Source organism: Pristis pectinata, chromosome 28 (genome assembly GCF_009764475.1).
Source record: "Pristis pectinata isolate sPriPec2 chromosome 28, sPriPec2.1.pri, whole genome shotgun sequence".
NCBI classification, from domain to species: Eukaryota; Metazoa; Chordata; class Chondrichthyes; order Rhinopristiformes; family Pristidae; genus Pristis; species Pristis pectinata.
In genome coordinates, this window is record NC_067432.1 from 22,431,365 (window position 1) to 22,453,595 (window position 22,231).

At 39.8% G+C, this 22,231-nt stretch overlaps 1 protein-coding gene across 2 annotated transcripts in view; it reads left to right on the forward strand.

Annotated features, from left to right (window-relative positions):
* adamtsl3 (ADAMTS-like 3) overlaps positions 1-22,231 on the forward strand; it is a 509,738-nt gene that overhangs the window by 460,326 nt on the left and 27,181 nt on the right. For both annotated transcript variants that reach the window (XM_052040649.1, XM_052040648.1), the window contains exons 22-26: positions 4,966-5,093; positions 9,432-9,560; positions 10,246-10,428; positions 11,446-11,565; positions 18,865-19,077. In XM_052040649.1, the coding sequence (XP_051896609.1) occupies positions 4,966-5,093; positions 9,432-9,560; positions 10,246-10,428; positions 11,446-11,565; positions 18,865-19,077 (773 nt within the window). The remainder of the gene's footprint in view (positions 1-4,965; positions 5,094-9,431; positions 9,561-10,245; positions 10,429-11,445; positions 11,566-18,864; positions 19,078-22,231) is intronic.

Genomic DNA, 22,231 nt, shown 5'->3' on the forward strand with positions numbered 1-22,231 from the left:
TTTATCACCTCCATTGGCAATGTGTTTCAGGCACCTAGTGCTCCCTGTGTAAAAAAAAACCTTGCCCCGCACATCTCCCACAAACTTTCCCTCTCTCACCTTAAACCTATGCCCTTCAGTTTTTGACATTTCCCCTTGAGAAAAAGGTTCTGACTACCTACCCCGTAAAGGTGTTCAGAGGATGTCAGGAGCATCCTCCTTTGGCCCTGTGTCACTTGAAACATCTTTTCTTTTGAAAGGCATGTGCATAACCATGGCTGCTTTTTATCAATGTAAATTGGATCTCATAAATATATAAAACAGGCACAGTTCTGAGATGTGCACCAATATACAAGTAAAAAAAAAAATCAGGTTGATTTAAAGTGATGCACAACAAAGTAAAGGCACCAGTAAATCATGCAATCTTCAGATTGATTGCAGTTGCGGGGATGTTTGACATGGGAAGGAGATTTCAGGTATTTGCTACGCTTTTAGCTGCTCTGCTGCCACAACGGTTTCTAACAATGAAAACCAAGGTGCTATTGCTTCTTCCATTGCCAACAAGTGAGACAATTTGATTCTGTTTAACTTTGCTTTAACTCCGAATAGCAGGCACTTGCTGCTGTCGGTTACGACTGTAAACTCATGATAATAAGAAGGCATTGAAGAGAAAAGCTATCAAAGACTTCCTTCTGATCAGAGTACTGCCCATACCTTTTCACCAGCTCTGCCTGGAACAGCCAATACAAACACACACAGTTCACATTTTGAAGTAAAGTTGACTTTTTGGTTTTGAACTTCCTTTCCACCATACTCCAGTGACATCAGTTCCATCCCAGAGCTGCTCCATTCATTTCATCTGGGTTTGGAAACTTCAACCCAAACTGGGAATTTATCCAAATCCACAGATTTCAGAAAAATTACCACAGATATTTGCAGCAATAAACCTGATGGCTCTCAGTTCACTGAACCAATAGCCATGATCTCCAAGGACCCTGAACAAGTGTACAGTGTGCAGGGCGGGGAAAGGGATACCTTTTAGAAGATAAATAATGAAATAGCATTCAGCTCTGCAGAGAACCACATGATGCATAAACTAAGAATTCAGGCATGTAATTTGCATTTTAATGAATGAAAAATCATGGGATGATATCTGCCCTAAATCTTGCTTTAATGTATATTTCTGGCCATTATGAAGTTCACGGCGAAGAGTGTTAAAAGACAAATCTGTACCTGATTCTTTCTTTTCAACATACCATTCGTGTTCATTTTCACTTTGTTTCATTCCCATTCTAACCTTATTTCCATTATTATAAATGATCCAAATTATTCTCATAAAAAAGTGTGTGAGATTTTAATATTTATTGTTGATGCTTCACTCTGGAGCACCTCTACGTTCCAGAAACTGGCTCCTTGTTATAAATGGGCAATGAAAGTAAAATGCCTTGTGAATTCAGCCAAAGAATTCTCAGAGAAAAAGCCAGCTGGATGATAAAAAGCTTTGCAAATGCAAATGTTTCTTTTATTTATTATATAATTTACAATTAATGTTTTAAGATTATATTTAATGTAATGATTATAATTATGTTGAACAATGATTGTTTTGGCTCAAACTCTGTGCTCCATCTTCCATCATTGTTCTGCAAATTTCAGTATGAAGGATGAGTTGTACATTATTGTATGTAGCGTCTGTACTTTATCATTTTCATTCTGCAATGACTACAAATACAGTCCCCAAACAAGGTGCTATCCCCAATCCAGATTGAAATTCAATCTGATGACACCCGTAGGAATTGTTTGAATGTGTTTGCAGGTTTAAAAATTAGATTCCATAAATCAAGACTCAAGGAAACCTGTGTGACTTTTGTTTAAAAATGTAGGATCATTTAGCATCAATACAGTTGGAAACTAAGCTACTGCGCTCCAATTTACTGATTCTTAAGCATACGGCAGATCTTATTTCAATTTTAAGCATCTCCTTGACTAATCTTATTACACTTATTTGGTTTCCATTTCTCTCCAACAGTACGGCTGTTCGGTGACTACAATTTGCAATTTTTTTTAATCCCAAGGTAAAGCCCTTAACCATAAGTTCAGTCATTTACTGCATTCTTCTGTTCAAGGTTACATAAACCAGACTTTCAGAGGATCATATAACATATCTATAAATGTTAATAAATAGGATTTTATTGGTATTTCATCATAGCATTTGTCTGAAATAATGAATTGCAATCTGTACTATGTGTCCATCTGAGTGGAATGAATTTAGGATATATTTCTTACAATTAGAAGATTAAGGGGTAATCTAAGTAGTTTTTTTTAGATGATTGTAAGATATAAATTAGACCAAAAGAAACTAGAAATAAAAACAGAACATTCAGCAGCTTAGGCAGCATTTATAGAATGAGAAACAGAGTTTATGTTTCAGGTCGAAGACAAAGTTCTGACGAAGGGTCTTCAATCTGAGACGTTAACTCTGTTTCACTTTCCCAGGTGCTCTCTGTCCTGCTGAGTGCTTCTAGCATTTCCCATTTTCATTTCAGATTTCTGCCTAGAGTTGCGTTCATAGCATCACAGAGGAATACAGCACGGAAGCAGGCCCTTCAGCCCACCAAGTCTGCACTGACCATCAACAACCTACACTAATCCGACATTAATCCCAGTTTTAATTCTCCCCACATTCAAATTTAGATTAGATATGGGTTGTTCAGTGGTGAAATCAGGAATGTTCTTCATTAAAGTGCAGGTGAGGTGTGGTGTCAATTAAAAATGTCACAAGGTTAATGAGGGAACCAAATCTGTATATTTCAGGTCAGAGGTAAAACAGGTTTTAAGATGTAGAGGAGGTGTGGGTGAGCAGATGAGAGAATAAAAGAGAATGTCTCTGATAGGGTGAAAGACAGGAGGGACTACAAGGTGATGGAGCCAGGTCATAGAGTCACAGCACAGAAACAGGACCTTTGGCTCCCTGAGTCCTCACCAATCATCAACCATCCATTTGCATTAATCCTACCCTAATTTTTTTACATCAATCTCCTCACATTGCCATCAACTACCCCCCGCGCCCCCTACCCCCCCAATTTGACCACTCATCAACACGTCAGAGACTATTTACAGCCAATTAACTTACAAACCCATATGTTTTGGATGTGAGAGGAAACTGGAGCACCCAGAGAACACCAGCACACTCTTAGGGTGAATGTGAAGGAGGGAAGTGAGGTAACAAAAGGTAGGCCTGTAGAGTTACAAATAGGTGAAGTAGAATGGTTATGTGAAATTGCAGGAGGAATAAAATTCTGAATGCAGGAAATGTGAAATGCAAATTTGGAATACTGATGATCTGAAACTGTAAACTCACTTTTAATTCTGAAAGTCATAGAGGCAACAGAGAAACAGGCCCTTCAGTCCACCAAGTCCATTAAGCACCCTTTTTTTGCACTAATCCTACCCAATCCTATTTCATTCTCCCCACATTCCCATCAACTCCCCCACCCCCAACCAACCCAGATTCTACCCATCACTAACAATCGGGTTAACTTATAGTGGCCAATTAACTGACCAACCCGCATGTTATGCGATGTGAGAGAAAACTGAAGCACTCAGAGGAAACCCACACAGTCAAGAGAAGAACGTGCAAACTCCACGCAGACAGCGCCAGGGGTCAGGAACAAATCCAGGTTGCTGGAGCGTGAGGCAGCAGCCCTACTTGCTGCACCCCTGTGTTGCTCTGTCATGTATCAGCTGAAAGATGACATCCTGTTTCTTACCTTGCATTGAACTTCATTCTGCTGAAATACTAACTCTGTGCCTTTCACCACAAATGTCACCTGCCCCTCTGAGTATTTCCAGTGCTTTCTGTTTTATTTCAGATTTTACTTGCTTGCTTATTGTGGTACAGAAGGAGGCCATTCAGCCCATAGGGTCAATGTCAACCCCAAGCAGAACGACCTGATCACTCCCACTGTCTTGCTCCTTACTTCCCTGCAACTTACAAGTCAAACAATTCCCCTTTGATTTTTTTTTTAGCCACATACCTACAATAAGGAGTAACTTACAGTAGCAAATTAACCAGGTAAGAGAACTGCTCCATATTTTGCAGCTAGATAAAATCATGGCTTGGCTTAAACACATTGAAGAAAGGAAGGTTATGAAATTATTAAATTATAAAAGTCAGACACCCAGGCTGGATATATCATTTTAGAAATATTATAATTAATTTTCTTGTTTGTCAGCATAATACAAATTTATCCTTAAAAAGTTAAAGATTATATTGCAATCCCAGAAAGAAAGACTAAGTTATCTAAAGTTGGAAAATTCAAGATTGAGTCCTCCAGACTGGAATGTGTCCAGATGAAAGGTTGGGCTTCATTGTAACAGTGCTGGAGGCCACAGACAGAGAGGTCTTTTTGCCTGCTATTGCCTTTGTTCCTGTATGGTCAGGCCTACTAGGCATGTCCCAGTAGGCCACACTGCACAACATAACACACACTTTACAACATTAGCAACACATTATGCAGGCCAAGGAGCGTAATGGCCTACTCCTCAATGACAATGTTGTGTGTCCCTATCAGAGAAATTCTCTTTGTTCCACACATTGCACTCCCTCTCCTTCTCTGCTGCCCAGACTAACTTGTCACTTTCTTTCTTAGTTCTGATGAAGAATCCTAGACCTGAAAATTTAACTGACTTCCTTTCCACAGATGATGCCTGACTTGATAAGTTTTTGTTTTTATTTCACATTTCCATTGTCTGCAATTTTTTTCATTTTCATTTACTATTGAATAATCTGGCAGATATGCATTTGTAGGTTCCAGTGGAAGTACTTCTCTGAGTAGCAGAAGTTAGGTAGTTCTCTGAAGGGCTATCTTTATCAGGCCAGATTCTGTGGATAGGAAGGTTGGAGGGTTCTTTGAGAGGATGTGTTATATAGCTTGAATTACTCCCTTCATCTGAATTTATGTTTGCAATTGCCTTATAATTTTGCAGGATACTATTGCTGAATTCTGCAAGACTTCAGGTTCAGAATGTCACAAGGCAAGATGCTGGTCTTTATGGATGTACAGTTACTAATGAACTGGGAACAGATACTGAAACCTCATTATTGTTGTATTCAGGTGAGTTGATTTTTAGGCTATTGAAATTATATCTTAAAATACATTTTTTGGAAGTATTTAGCAGAAAATTCCATGGATTCTTACAAATATTCAAATCCAGGTAAATATTTAATTGTATTTATGAAAGTGATTGAACTTTCATAAATACAATGAAAGTTGCCACTTAAATGAGAAAGTGATCCATCAGATATGATGGCTGAATTGTTAATTTGTCTTTTATTCACTCAATATAACTGTTAATAAAAATCTTTACTCAATAGAAATTGCGAAGGATGAGCACTGGCTAAACTGTGTGCAAGGTGAGAGCTAGACTCCACACACACTCCTAGGTAGCTCATGCAGGCAGGTGGGTTCCAAGCACCTCAGTGTACGTCAGCCTAGGTCATGGTCATCAGCCTTGGTCTTGGTCGTGGTCATCAACCTTTATCTATAGACTGCTCCATAGTTCATTGAAATAAAATCTTGTGTGCAACCTGGTTCTCAGTTCTCAGGCAAACTTCCTCCTGGCTTGGCTGGAGTCCACTCAGGTTTGGTGATTCACCACATGTAGAGACTCCTCTTTTACAGCCCTCTAATCTCCGCAAAATGCCAAGTGAGGTGGTGGAGGTGAGTGTCAGTGACTTCTTCCTCTGTGGTGTGGGGCAACCTTTCTGCTGGAGCATGGATATCTGCAATGAGAATTGAGGGGGAAGGATGAGTAAGGGAAGCTTATTTAAACCATGTGTTTGTGAAAAGGACTGAAGACTCTGTGGTGTGAGTCATAAAAAAATAAAAATAGGAATATGAATTTGCTGTTATTCTCAATGAGCCAGAGCCATGATAGCCAGTGCCATCCCCTGCAAGTAGATAAGCCAGTGGCACAGAGGAACCCCTCCAGTATGGCATTGCTCTTACCTTCTGCAGGAGGAAGAGGGATCGTGTTAGCAGATGTGAGGCAATGCTTGTGTATGGTATGGCTGGTGTGGTTGAATGGGTAGCAGCATGTGTAAGGTTTGTAATGAGGATGATGTTGTCAGAATAGTAGTTAGTTTGTAACTGCAGAGGTGCATGCAGTACCAGCTGGGATTTGTTGATATTGCCACTGAACTTGACCACACTTGTGAGATCATTAAAGTTTTTACAACACTGGGACCATGTCCTTGGGAACCCACTGCCGCCATTGTTCCCACTGGCAGTTGATTTCCATCCTTGGTGACTTCCTTGATCCCCTGGTGTGCAGGACATCTCTTGATCCCATGCCAGTGCAACTTGGCTGTTGTCAGTGATGACCAAGCTCCAATGGTTGGTTTCAGTGATCACCTGCCCCTTAAAGGAGATCTCAGTTAACACTGGTTGGATTCTTTATTAAGCATTATTGAAGTTACTAGTAGATAATGTGCATCAATAGAAACTTCACAATTATCATCACCCAAGTACACAAATCCTTGCAAAAGATCCTTGCCCAAGAACCACACACTGTCAGCAGCAGGACAAACAGCCAAAGGTACCCAGCAGTGCCACATATTTTTCTAGACAATTGAATTTCAGACCCATTACATATTATGACTAAAATGAAAACAAATTCCAGCAATGTTCAGCAGGTTAGACAAAAGAACAGAGTTAAAGTTTCAACGCAGTGACTTTTTATCTTTCCAAAGATGCTAGCTGACCCTTTGTTGAGCTGCCAGCATTTCCTGTTAACATTTCAGCAAAAGTTCTTCTGTTTTTTGTGCACTATGTTTGGAAGTGTTCAGAATTTTTTTTAGATTTCCAGTATCCACAGTTTTTCTTTGCAGTTGTTTTACATTTTCTGCTAACGGTTCAGCCATGACAAGCAGATTCGAAAATCCTTCCTTTCAATCCATGAAGAATAAGGAAAGCTCAGAGTAAAATAAGATCCAGGGATACTTCACTCATTATGCCTGTCATGGCAGCTTGGTATTGGCAATCTTCTTTAAGTTCTCTTCAATTCAGGTGGAGGGAATTAGTATCCTGCAATTCTGGAGCTACACAGTGTTGGTTTAAAAGGCCTGTGGTAGATTCCAGTGAACTTTCAGGCATTTCCAAAGTATGGGGAATCCCTGATGCAGGTCAAAGAACCGATTTCTCTGGAAAAGAAATCAACTTGGCTCAGTGACTGAAGTGAAAGGTGATACCTCTCGAGACACCTTGAAAATGTCCATAGCATTTTTACCAAGGCAGATTTAAGCTCACAAGGTCAGGTTTTCATATCATCAGAACACAGTTGGCTTAATTTAGCAGTGACATTATGCTCTGGTGTATTCAGTGATATTAGCCTGGCTGTGATAGATAACCCCTCTCCATCTGTTGTAGAGATCTGCGTAGCTCAAAAATTCATTGTTCCTGTAGGCCTTCAAACTAAGCTTTTGGAATTTTTGGTTCTTATTCTATGAATGAAAGAAAGTCTGGTGGTCTGTTGGAAGCTGATGCATGTTTAGAACCAATGCACAACCTGACATATATAATAGCAGACAAAAGAGATTGTAGATGCTGGAATCTAAAACAAACTCAGCAGGTCAAGTAGTGTCTGTGGAAACAAAAGTGTATGTTGATGTTTCAAGTCAAGACCCTGCATTAGGACTGAGGGAAGAGGAAAGATTACCGGTATAGAGCACTGTGAGGAAGGGTGAGACAGAGGCTGGTAGGTGATAGGTGGAACCAGAGGGGGAAGGGAATGGGGAAGGTGAACAAAGGGAGAAAATACCAAGGTGGATAGGTAAGTGTGTGTGGGAGGAGAACTCTGTGGGTGTGGGTTATCTGAAACTGGAAAATTTAATGTCCATACCAATGGGCTGTAAGCTCCCCAAACAGAATGCAAGATGTCATTCTTCCAATTTGCTTTTGACCTCCCCGTAGAAATGGAGAAGGCTGAGAACAGACAAGTTGGTGTGGAAGTGGGAAGGAGAATTAAAATGACCTGCAACTGGAGAGCTCCAGATGGCCATTGTGGTCGGAGTGCGGGTGCTCTGCAAAATGGTTGCTTGGTCCTCAATTGGTTCCTCCAGTGTAGAGGAGGCCATGTTATAAACCCAAAATACAGTAGGTTGGAAGAGGTGCAGGTGAACCTACCCCTCACTTAGAAGGGCTATTTAGGTCCCCGAATGATGGTGAGGAAGCCGGTGGAGGGACAGGTGTTACATCACCTATGGTTCTAGGAGAAAGTGCCAGGGATGGAAAGGAGTGGATTGGGAGGGATAAGCCAACCTGGGAGTCACAAAGAGAGTGGTCTCTGCAGATACCAGAAAGGGGAGAGGTGTGAATGGTGGTGGAATCACGTTGGAGCTGGTGGAAATCACAGAGGATGAAGTGTTGGATGAAGAGGCTGGTGGGATGGAAGATGAGGACCAAGGGAACTCTATTGCTGTTCTGTCTGGGAAGAGGGGTGGGGCAAGAGTAGCTTCACAGGAAATGGAGGAAATATGTGTGAGGGCTCCATCAACTATGGCAGAGGTGAGGCCATGTTTCAAGAAGAAGGAAGACATTGCAGGAGCCCTAGAGTAGAAGGCCTCATCTTGAGAATAGATGCAGCAGAGATGGAGAAACTGAGAAAAAGGTATGGCATCCATGCAAGAGGCAGGGTGGGAGGAGGTATCAACGAGGTAGCTATGGGAGGCAGTGAGTTTATAGAAGATGTCTGTGGCAAGTCTGTCTCCTGAGAAAGAGACAGAGCGATCCAGAAAAAGAAGTGTCAGAGATTGTCCAGTTGAATTTGAGGGCAGGATGGGAGTTGGTGGTATAAGTGATGAGTTCTGCACAAGTACAGGAAGGAGCACCAATGTAGTCATCAATGTAGAGGCTTAATTGCAGTCTAAATTGCTCACCGAATGGTCCATATGCAGGAATGTACTTCAGGAATGTGGTCTCACTCAAGTTTTTTTTCTCCTCTTAAATTTTAAAGCAAGATAGATAGACTTCAGTCAGTACTGCTGAATAAAAACACCAGTGTTCTGAGCCAAGGCTAGACAAAGATAAGTACCCTTAAGGTTTTAAGGTGTCTATAAATATAAGGTGTATTAGCTGTCCTGCTTCAAACCTGGGAATATGAAACAAGCATGGATATTTTCGAAGGACAAACACTTTGACAGGTTTTAATAGACTTGGCTTCATTTGTCTCCAAAGCACTATCTATAACTTTAGCATAATGACTTTCCACCAATGTTTCATTTTAAATGACTGCATTTAAAAGTCTTGTGGCGATTTAATAAAGTTGTACTTTCTTCATGCTTTTATTTAAGTCGGCAGTTAAATTTGTGCTTAGCACATTGTGTTGAAGTATCATCGATTTTAACGTTACAGCTTTGTAATTTATGCAAATTCTGTCTTGTTGATATGTCACAGAAGCCCCTGCCATCAAATTTTCCAGAGAAAGTATCATAAACCTTACAATGTGGCACATAACAGCTGTGGTTGGAAGTGATTTATTGGCCAGACTTGGGGCAACAATAATCATTAATTGCCCAGTTGAAGGTAAATGAAAGAGAAGGATTCTTTGTAACATTTATGTAATAGAGCAGTGTATTATTAGATTATGCAATTGTAGTTTCTTTCCGTGCAGGCGACCTGTTAAGCCTTGCACCAAATGTCTGACGATCCTGTGCATTAGGTCTCAATCTTCTCAACTTTCCCAGTTTCATTTTAAATGTTTAGCTCTTTTAACAAATATTCTGGATGTTGTTTCCACCACTGTTTCTTATAGGCACTCTGATATGGTCTAACGATTGCCTGCAGAAAATAAATTCTTCTCGCCATTTGTTCCTTTGCTGAAGATTTTTATTCCCTCTGGTTACTGACTCAAATGGAAATAATTTTCCTGAAGATCTCTATCAGATTATTTAAGTTTCTCATTGATATATATTGTAATACAACTCCATTTTAACAGTTCGTCATGATTGTTAAGCACATGGGAGTGTTGCAAAAGCTGTGGAATACTTTTTATATTACTGTGCTTTAGTTTGCCTATCGATTCTTTACATTATATTCTATATGGCTTTAACAAAATAAATAATGTATTCCATTCCTTAAAACTCTGTGTTTATATATGGTACAAAATAGAATGTTTCACTTGTAAGCCTTGTTTTATAAGCATACTGTTCTGCGATCATATGAGTTTTCTGTATCTAAAGAGTCAGTATTGTGTTATTTGTTTCAACAGGTGTCCCTGAACCAAAGATTATTTGGCAAAAAAAAGATGGTCTGTTAGGAAATAATTCTGTTCAACTTCAAAATGGATCTCTGGCACTGATGAATACAACACTTGCAAATCAAGGAATGTACACTTGTACGGTCACAAATGAAATTGGACAAGCAACTATGTCAACAGTCATTAAACTCACTGGTAAGTTCTCACATTATTAACCAATACACAGTTAGTGATATGAGACCAATTTCCACCCATTGCCAGCTAGAGAAAATCAGAAGGAATTTAATTCCCAAGCTATTCTCTTGTGCTTTATAATATTCAACTTTAAATTATATTTGGTGGAAACTTAGGTCAGGGTTGGAGATTGAATCAAAAACACAACTTTAACAGAAGTCATTTAACAGGCCATCGGAGGATTGCGAAATCACTAGTGTATCATTTAAAACCATATAATTATTATTACATAAAGTAGTTACACAGAGTAATAGAGTACAGAAACAGGCCCTTTAGCCCAACTCATCCATGCTGACCAAGGTGCCTTCCTGAGCTAATCCCATTTGCCTGCGTTTGGCCCAAATCCCTCCAAACCTTTCCTATCCATATTTCTTGGGAAAGTAACTAGGGGTGATTTTCTAGAGATGTTGCCTGAGAATTCCTGTTTGCCAGGTGGAAAGTCATGAGAAAAATGGTGAAGGCCCACAATGTACTTCTGAGATTCAAGGGCTTCTGGGAGCTCCTGCCTGTGTAACAAAATGAAAGCACCCAATTAAAATGGAAAAGGGAGGCATTTTCATGTTCTCCTTAAGCTTACCGGGTTCAATGGGAAATGTAATACTTTCTTTCATCTGAAAAAGGGAATTAAGGATTGTTGTATATTAATAAGGAGTAACATCCAATGGTCCAGAAAAATTTCCAGTCCTTCATCACCAAAGTCCTGAGCTTGTGGATTATTGGAGTTTTATTACAAGCTATTTTGCAAAAGTCAACTCGTTCATTGTAACTCGTGAGGAAAAATATCTGGGAATATTTGATTCCTTGTTGAAGTTCATCTCCCACTGACCCGCCAGAGAACTTGTACACAAAATGCACTGACAGAAGATGGTTGCTTTTACCACACTGTTGAAGAAGGAATATTGTAACTAGAGGCAAAATTGGGAGAGTTAAAAATAGAATTTGGTAAAGCAAAAAAATACAATTCTCTCATCTATTTAGAGTCAGGACCTGCTCCACAGACTGTGGGATTCCACCAAACCAGAGGAAGAAAACGTGTCTTAATGGCATCAAAGATCGGCACTCCAATTACAGTTAAACAAGGGGATGTGTTACGTATGGGTGAGTTTGTGTTTTCCTTTTTTGAAATACATGTAGTCAAACTACTTTCAATGGTTTATATTTTAGAATATGAAATCTGTTATGACACTTGTTGGACCCAATTAGTACAAATTACAGCCAAACCTCTGTCTAATTATTCTGGTCTATTTTTAGAATCCTTTTTGGCTCCAAGGAAATAAATGTCTGGAAGACGTCTGAAAAAAAACTGTATTGCAGGAGCCAACTTTAAATCGGTTCTGAATAGTTAAGAATGAATGCAATCTTACCAGAATTGTACTAACCAAAACATAATCAATATTCCATGGTCCGTCTTGGACCCGAAGTGGTAACTGGTGGTGGGACTGGAAAGTTTGAGGTTGATGAGATCTGAGGAGTTGAGAACAAAAGGGAAGAGCAGATGAGGAGAACATAAATCCTGAAGGTGGAAGTTCGTTGTTGCTTGAATGCACCAAATGCACAACGTTGTAGTGACTGCACATTGTGTTCCACTTCTGAATTTCAATTCCATTGAGTTAAAACAACTGAGGATGAAGTTCTGCATCCATGAGGAGATTGGAACGAATTTTTAATCCACTGACAATTGTTTACAATGACGGTGGGGCAGGGGAGGAGAGATACATGGTAGTGAGCAAAAATGAAGGGATAGGATACCAGTTTATACATTCAAAATTCCCAGCTGCTAGATCAGCCCATCAGCTGCTACAATTTGGAAATCTCCTGGCGTGGAGGTGGAATTCTGTGAGGAAGTTAGGAGAAGGCCGGCCCTTCTTGAAACTTTTCAATACTAATCTGATTGTTATGATTTCACTCAATTCAGCAGGTTACTTCTCCACATGCAAGTGTGAGGGAACCAACAGGTTTTGGTTATTGTTTGTAGGAAGTAGGCTTCACTAATGAGGCCAGCATTTATTGTCCAATGGACAGTTCATTACAGCTGAGAGGTTTGCTTGACCACTGCACAGTGCCGCACTGGATGCTGCACATTGCATGAACAATGCAATTATGATTCAGGACCAACTTTGCCTTTGATTCAAGTTTATGTTAAGAAAATGGGCAGACCTTTTCTCCTCAGGGGCTTCCATACCATGGGTTAAAGGTTTGGAAAAGGGGTATTTCTTGTCCCTTTTGTGTTGCTTTGAGTTTATTCAGTCCTGCACTTGCAATCAGCACCAAACTTAATGATGTCATGGTAAAGAGGCAGAAAGTTATTCTTTTTTATACCAGTTGGCAGTCTCAATAGAGTTAGGTGGTCATAAATTCACTGCCCACTGCAAGGACATGTATGTACATCCTAAAAATAATCCTAATTGCATAGCTTTGGCTGACCCATAGGTCCTGTCCCAGGCATGTTTGACCTGCCATCTTTCGGATGAATTCTTAAACCCAGTACTTATGTGCAGATCAGCATAAAAGAACCTGCAGCATCGCTATCTACTCTGTGATTGTGTCTAATCTGTTTTCCATTTATCTTTTCACTATGTGCACTCAACCTTGTCCATCCCACAGACTGCAGTTGTGCTCTCAAGCACTTCTCCTCCCTCTCCAGAACACAGAAGGGTTCCCCTTGTCCTTGCCTTCCAGCCCATCAGGTCCGCCAACGTTACCAAGATAAAATGTAAAGTAATATATTAACAGGGTAGCTCATTGGTAGTTTGTGCCTTGTCAATGATGTTTTAGACTGTTTGGATAAGTACAGTGACCCTATCATCTGCTGGTTTTGCACGTTCGTACATGATGCCACCACCAAATCCAACCCTCCCTTCTCTCCGCTTTCCTCACCCACTCAACTCTGCATGGCACTTTCCTGTTCCAGTGTCAGAGATGTAAAACCTGACTTCTGAACCTGTCTCCCTCCACTGTCTGGGGACCAAGTTCTTTTTCCAGGTGAAACGGCAATTTATTTGTACTGCTTTAAGTTTAGTAAACTGAGTTCACCATCCACAATCTTTCCCCCTCCAAAGGGGAGACTGAATGTAGACAGGATGACAGCTATACAGAACATCACCAGTCAATCTGCAAACCTGACCTAAATCTCTGCTCACCTCTCTTTTAATTCTCTGCCTTACACTCGTTCTGCTCTCTGTTCTAATTATTCTACATCAATGAAATACAATTTAAGCTACAGGAATAGCACCTCATCTTTTGATCAGTTTCTCTTCAGCCTTCCAGACTTAAGATTGAGTTCAAAGAATTCAGAACCTCACAGCGCCCGTGACCCAGGTTCAATCCCGACCTCCGGTGCTGTCCGTGCTGAGTTTGCATGTTCTCCCTGTGACCATGTCGGTTTCCTCCAGGTACTCTGGTTTCCTTCCACATCCCAAAAATGTGCAGGTTGGGAGGTTAATTTGCCACTGTAAATTGCGCATAGTGTGCAGGTGAGTGGTAGAATCTGAGTGGGAGTTGATGGAAATGTGGGGAGAATAAAATGGGCTAGTGTAGAATTAGTGTAAAACTGGGTGTTTGATGGTTTGCATGGACTCAGTGGGCTGAAGGGGCTGTTTCCACATTGTTTCTCTGTATGACTCTGTGAGGACTGTTGCTCTCGCTTTTGTTGGCCAGCAATTTTTGGTAATATTATGACTGTTCTCATTTACGACTCTTCTTCCATTGTCTATTGACCCCTTACAAGTCTTTTACCTTACACCATCACTTCTTTCATCATTTAAATCTCTCCCGACTTTCACGCACCCAGTTTGTACTTGCCACCCACTCCCCAATTTCTCTTTCCTAATGCTTAGTTAAAGCCTGTTAATTCTCTAAATTTTTTCTAGTTCTGATGAAACGTTATCGACCTGTAACGTTAACTTTCTTCTCTCTCCATGGATTCCACATGATTGCTGAGTACGTCCAGCATTTTCTGTTTTACTTTCAGCTTTCCAACATCTGCAGTGCTTTACTCTTGCATTGTTTCTTACCTTTATGTAAAATGATCTTCCTTTAACCCATTTCTTAACCCCTGAGCCACTGCAAACATTTTAAATTCTTTCTTCTCTGATACAAGGCAGAATGGCAATGTGAATTGTAAGGAGAATGCAGAGAGACTTCATGAGCATACAGGTAGGCTATGTAAATAGTCAAGGACATGGCAAATGGAACATAATAAAAAATAGTAAAACCATCCGCTTTGATTGAACAAATAGAAAACCAGAGTTTTTGTTTAAATGGTGAGAAGTTGAGGTGTTGGTACTCCAGGAAACATTGGTGTCCTTAAATACAAATCACTGAAAGGTAATATGCAGTTATAGCAAATGAAAATTAAAAAAAATTGTAGATGCTAGAAATCAGAAATAAAAACGGAAAATGCTGAAAACACTCAGTAGGTCAGGTAGCATCTGTGGAAAGAGAAACAGTTAACATTTCAGGTCGAAGACCATCAAACCATTAGATGTGAACAATATGTTGGCCTTTGTTAGAAGAGGATTTGAGGAAAAGAGTGATTATACAGGGCACTGGTGAAGCCATATGCAGAATAGTGTGTACATGTCTGGTCTCGCTCCCAAAGGAAGGATATGCTTGCAATAGGAGTACAACAAAGGTCCACCAGATTTATTCCTGGGTGGACTGTCCAGTGAGGAGAGATTAATCATATTATGGCCATATTGTATAGAATTTCGAAGAAGGAGAGATGATCTTGTTTAAACGCACAGAATTCTTAAGGCACATGACAGGTAGAGGCTATTTCCCTAGCTGGGGTCAGACATTCAGGACTGAGATGAGAAGAAATTTCTTCACCCAGAGGGTAATGGATCTTTGGAATTTCCTGCTTTGGAGGCTCAGTGGCTGAGTGTATTCAAGGTATCAATAGATTTTTGGACATTTAGGGAATCAAGGGATATAGGGTTAGTGCAAGAAAGTGGTGCTGAGGTAAATGATCAGTCACAATGTTATTACCCAGTGCAGGTGTAATTGGCTGTTCAGTACTATGTGATTCTGTTGGGCAATATTTGGTTGTTGATGTAGGAAATGTGGAGAATTTGGATTGACAACCACTTGTGAGCACTTTGCACTAAAGTATTCCAAGGCAATAAAGATAGTAATATCATTTTTCAGACTCATTCCGTGTTTACTGATGATTAAGGCAAAACTTGATTGCAGACTTCGCACAGGTCTTCACCCCTCCCTATCTCAGTCAGCTCATCCAGTCCTTCACCCCTTCACAGCATCTGTGCTCTGCTAATCCTGGCTTCTTCTTCAACTCTGAACTTTATCTCCCCACCATTTGTGCTGTGCCTTCAATCGCCAATGTTGCTAGTTCTGGAATTTCTTCCCTCAATTTTAATGCCTCTCTACCTCTTTCCTCTTAGAAGAGATTCCATAAAACCTAATTATATGACCATGCTTTTGGTCATCCATTCCAGTATTTCCTTAGGTAACTATAGGTAACTTCTTCTGGTTTAGTACTGCTCCTGTTTCACACCTTGGGGAATTCTTAATGCACTTAATGTGCTATTCAAATCAAGGTTGTTGTTGTTGTTGAGCACAGTTTATTTTATCCAGAGCCTTGGAGAAACACATTGTGGTGTAGAATTTTAACTCTCTGTTCAAATGTTTACCCCTTCGTGACCGCTCTCCTACAGATCATGTAACATACTTGTGTGAAAATTATGATTTTATTTAAAATTAAAATGGCAGATACTGGAAACAGGTCAGGCAGCATCCATGGAGTTAACATTTCAGGTCAGTCTGTCTTCCATCTGTAACATTATCTCTGTTTCTCTTTCCACAACTGCTGCCTGACTCGCTGAATGTTTCTATCATTTTGATTTTATGTCAGATTTCCATTACCTGCAATTTTTTTGGTTTTCATTACTTTATCAATATGGGGATAATGCAGTACCGTAGGTTTGAGGAAATCCTTTTGTTATCAGCTGAAGAATTCTGGTGATTATCAGAAGAAAGAGCCTCATTCCACACAGTGAATGATGTCCTTCAATCATAATACAGATGTTAAACCATTAGGACCATGGTCAGCATTGCCATGGGCTAATATAAGACAACTACCCTCAAATCCAGGGTATAGCAATGTTCATACTTCTTTTCCTTTGGAATGGATTTTGGAATCACTATCTTATGCATTCCTTTCTTTCTATTTCTCTTAGCAAACTTTTTGGAGTAATAACTTTGGTGAAATATTTTTTCTGTTAATAATATTGTGAACTTGGCTTGTTGCCGAAATCAGTACAGATCAGTTAGGTATGTGAAAGCTCTAACATTGCTGCATTTTATTGGCTTGTTGAATATTAAGTCTTGATTTTTATTCTACAGAGATGTTGTTTCCAGATGTTGCCAAACTATTGGTAAAATTACTCAGCCTAAAATTTGTCCTTCATTTGGCTCACAGCTTGGAATTGACTGTTGGGAGATTCTATTATTTGACTTCAGCAAGTTTGAAAAGAACCATGCCACTGTGTTTTTAGTTTTTTTTCTTGATACATGACTCACATTATTTCCATCGGTGACTCCTCACTCAGAAACACTTGTATGTGGTTTTAATTGCCCATTATTCAGGTAACTTATGGTGAGGACTGACACAGATGAAAAAATGTCCTTTCCTGTATCTTTGCATAAGCTTCCATGATTTTAAAAGATTTGGGAAAAAAAATTGTAACCACACAGATTTAGCACCTGATTCTTGACCAGCAGCTCTACCAGCAGCACAGTGGCTCAGTGCAAGAGCTGCTGCCTCACAGTGCCTTGGGCATGGGTTCAATCCTGACCTCTGGCCCCGTCTGTGTGGAATTTACATGTTCTTTCTGTGACCGTGGGGGTTTCCTCCCACATGCTGAGACTGCAAGTTGGTAGGTTAACTGGCCACTGTAAATTGCCCCCCAGTGTATAGACGAGTAGTAGATCTGGGAGTGTGGATGGAAATGTGTGAAGAATAAAAATGGGATTAATGCAGGATTAGAGTACATAGGGGTTTGGCGGTCAGTGCAGAATCAATGGGTTGCATCTCACTGATTCTATGACATAAAGTAGTAAATATTTGCTTCAACTGACTAACATTTGGCTGGGCTGGACATAACTTTAACCCAGAGATTTGTTGGTTCATCTCTGCCTTCAAATAGTTCACACAATTTCTAGAATATGAATTGAGATTATCTTTTAAATTTAACAGAGATTGGGAGAAAGATATCAGAAATGTATTTAAATATATGCATCTCTGGCTCAGAAAGAGCTGGCAATCAAAATTACCTACAAATAAAATGTTCAATATCCTTGCACTGAGTTAAATGTTTTGGCCCTTCCCAAAGTCAGCTGGCCTGTGCAACTGTAAATCAACACAAGTGGAAATGAGTAAATTTGGTTTTAAGTCCTTATATTATGTGGCAGTAAAAGAAGCCAACACCATGATAAAATGTAAACAGCCAAGTAATGTGAACACATTACATAAATTGATCCCAGAGCAGGAATATTTGTAACTACTGATCCAATGTTGCTCTTTTCAGAAAGAGCTGTGTCTTCGGCTCTAGCTCCATGGGCACCGGTTGTATACTGGTACCTCTGCCAGTGTCTGTTCTTCTCATGAACAATTGAACCCAATTATGTCCTCATCCAACAATGCATTTATGTGGCACTGTTAAAAGCAATCTGAGATATCATGGTAAGCCAATTAAAGGCGATGTTAGGAAGGTGGTCAAAAGCTTGGTCAACCTGGTCAGTTTTAAAGAAACCCATGGAAATGGTCATTGAGAGGCTTGGGTCAAAAATTCCAGAATTTGGGACCTAATAATCCACAAGTACATTTGCCTATTTATGGTTCCAAGAGAATGTCTTAGGTATTGGTATTGGTTTATTATCGTCACTTGTACTGAGGTACAGTGAAAAACTTGTCTTGCATACCGATCGTACAGGTCAATTCATAACACAGTGCAGTTACATTGAGTTAGTACAGAATTTAAGTTTAAAAGTGTAGAATGATTATAGTAAGGGTAATGAGTAGATGTGTAGAAAGCAGCTTGCAATGAGTCACCACTCTCCTGCGCCATCTTGCTAGTTGTCCACAAGTGGTCTTAGTTAGTGAAGAATTAGTTGTAAACCAATGCTGCAATTTACTATTTCCTTAACGATATATGTTGAAAGTATATCTGACTTTCAGACACTAATATTATGAGCTACAAATGATAATGTCATGATATGTATTGGTATAATGTAAATGCAATCAATTTAAATATCACAAAGAATTTTTGTAAACTTTTAGTATAATTATTACATTTTGCTTTTTAGAAATACCATTATGTTACTATTGCACGTGCCTTATTTTTGCTCTAAAGCCAGTCCATCATTCTTGTTTTCCAGGCTGTCCGACAGTTGCCAGGGACAAAATGACCATTAGCTGGTATTTCAAGAATGAATCCATCCATTCTGTCCCAGGACTTGAATACAAAGTACTGGCCAGGGGACGAGTCCTCGAAGTGAAAATGGCATTTGAGAGGTTGGAAGGGCAATACAAATGTCAGGCTTCAAATAAAATTCGCACAGTTTCTGCTTATGTGAATGTGAGCTTTGTAGGTATGCTAAGAATTTATTTACTTACTGCTTTGCATCATTCACCATTTTAAATTGGAGCAGCATTTGTGTGGGAGTGTGCTGGGAGAACTGAGCCTTTTGTGAATTGCAGCAGGGAAGTTTGAACAGAGGGAGCCGTGAGAATCTGACTCTATAACAGTTAAATGTCATGGTAGTCAACTGATCCTTTATGCAATGTAATTATGCTAGTGTTCTTGCTTCTTTATTCCCATCAGTCACAAATTATTCTCTTCATATGCCAGTCTTTTTCCAGCTTATATTTTTGAATATTTTCCATTCACTAGACCTTTCTGTTCTTGCTTTGGGATCATTAATATGAAGTTCCCAGGTCTACGATGCACTTTGTGAAATCGGAGCACTTAATTAATGCAAAGGGTGTTGGGAACCTGTGCATGAGCTTCATTTGGACTCCTAAAATATTTAAACTGGGGGATTTCTAAGCAAATCTTCCCAGCATCAGCTGGGACGTGCATCTCAGGAGAGCTACCCTACTCACCATCTGCTCTGCACTTGGGCTGTCAAGATTCACAAATAAGTACTCTCATTTTATTTGTTTGTGGAATCTGAGCATTATTGTCCGTCCCTAATTGCCCCTGAACTGAAGAGGGAATTAAGAGTCAACCACATCAGTGTGGCTGGAGTCACATATGGACCAAACCAGATAAGGATGGCAAGGACATCAGTGAACCAGATGGGTTTTTACAACAGTGCAATATTCCATGATTCCCAATAAATTATATTTCCTTTAACTTCCAGATTTAATTACTTGAATTTAAAACCTTTGATGCTATAATGGGATTTAAATTCACGTCTTTGGATCAGTGGTCCAGGCATGTGTTAGGCAGTCAGTAACTTACCACTGGTCCCTATAATCCACAATAAATGAAGAAATATACACTGTGTATACCATATTTATAATGTCACAATACCAATACAACAGATTCCATTCCTCCCTGTCAATGACACACTTTGTGTCACATCCCCACGTCACATCATCCTTTTTAAAATTGTCCAAATATTACGTTCATAATAGAGTAATTTTCTATTTATATTTGTAAATTAAATTAAAAATTCAGATGAGGATAGGGCCACTAAGACATACACTGTAAACTTACAGGCAATAGCAGAATTATTAAATAATTATTTGCATTTATATTTACCTGGGAGATTATTGCTTTTTCTAACATTAGGTCCTTAACATTAATAAAGAAAGGGGAGATAACTGATTAACTAATTCAGCACAGAATGAATCAAATCCCAGATCTAGATGCATTGCATCCCTATGAACATGAGAAGTTAGGGGAAAAAGTCGCCAATAGAAATGCATTGGCCTTTGAGAACTTATCTTGGCACATGATTATGGTTAGAACATTTGGTCATGTGAGCAAGCTGGCCACAAAATCAAAAAAAGAGAGTTGGGGGTTTCGGTGTAATTACTCAACTTGGCAAAAGGTGGGAAGTGGTGTTCCACAATGAACGGTACCACAGCACTGTTGTTCATTTGTGATTTGGCCTCGGGTAATGGAAGGATGATTTCAAAATTTGCAGATGGCATTAAGAGGAAATATGAAATGGAAACAGGACTAGACCATGCACTCCCTTGACCCTACCCTGCCAGTCAATGGCCATCCTTTACCACCCCGCCCCCAACCCAGTCCACCACCCAGCTGATCCCCATAGAGGAGAAGGACTGCAACAGATTAAAGGAAGGCATTAATATACTTCTGGCTCATGAGACATAGAAAGTAAACCACAGTTACAGCAAGCAGTTAGGATGGTGTATTAACCTTTATTGCAAGCTACAGGAATAAGGATGTCTTGGTTGAGTTTTAAAGGGCTTTGGTGAGTCATTGCCTGGACTACCATGTGAAGCTTTGGTCTCATAACTAAATAAGGATATATTTGCCTTGGAGCTTCTTGAGATTGATTCTCGAAATGAATGGGAGGGTGGGGTAGGTGGTTGTCATCTAATGAAAAATTGAGGAAGACTGGCCTAAACTCACTGGAGTTTTGAAGAATGAGAGATGATCTCATTAAGATGTCCAAGTTTCTGCAAGGGATTGGCAGGTAAATGCTGAAACACTTTCCTCAGCATGGAGAACCTAGGACTTGGAGATGTAGTCACAGTATGCAAGTCAGCACCTTTTGAATGAGGCAACAGGAAAGTTCTTTACTCAGAGTTGTGAATACTTGCAAGTAAAGATCAACACACGTTTGAAAATTAAGGGAATCAAGGGATATGGGAATCAGGTGAGGAAAATGAGGCCCAGGATTGACCTTGATCTTATCAAAAAGTAGAACAGGCTTAATGAGCTAACTGGCCTACCATTTTTATGTTCTTTCTTTGACAATACTGACAATGTAAGGCCCCTCAGTACTGCATTAAGGTGTCAAGTCCTGAGGTGGGTTCTGAATCAAAACTTCAGCATTCTATATTGTCTGTTTGAAAGGTCAGAGTGCTTTCAAATAACAGGACAGATTGCAAAAACTGAACCAAGCCACTATTAGCTTTCTGATCAGGAAATACAAGGTACTTAAGAGCAATCAAAAGAAAGTAGCAACAGGCCGAAGAGGTATGAAGAAGCCGGTGGAATTGCTCTGAATCCTGGAATGATCAAGGGTATAAGACATGGGGTGAGGAGGACAGACAGAATGATGTCCTACTCCCATCCAGCCTGACCTGGTCAAGTCTTGTACAGCAAACATAACAGCAAGATTGATAAAGCCAGACAACACACTGGATGAAAAGTGAGGCCTCTAAAATGAAGATGGGTTGGAGGGAAGAGCAACACGTCAGGTGATGGGATACCAACGCCTATTAAAGAAATTATTCTTCGATTGGACTTTTGCTGCACTTTCTCTGCTTGCAACTTTTATGACCTGTCAAAAATTCCAGTGACACTCAGTTACTCTGGTACCCATGCATATATTTTCCACAGCTGTAACTGGCTAAATTTCACCATGTTCTGTAAAAATTTGGTGCAAACAGGGAATTTGAGCAATAATAAATCAACATCGTACCTAACAGCCACACTGGAAGCTCCAGAAAATGGAGTGAATTGTATATTGTTCAAAACAAGGTCAACAAGTGCCAACTCATGAGCATTGGCATTCTGGCCGTAAAACCTCAGCAACT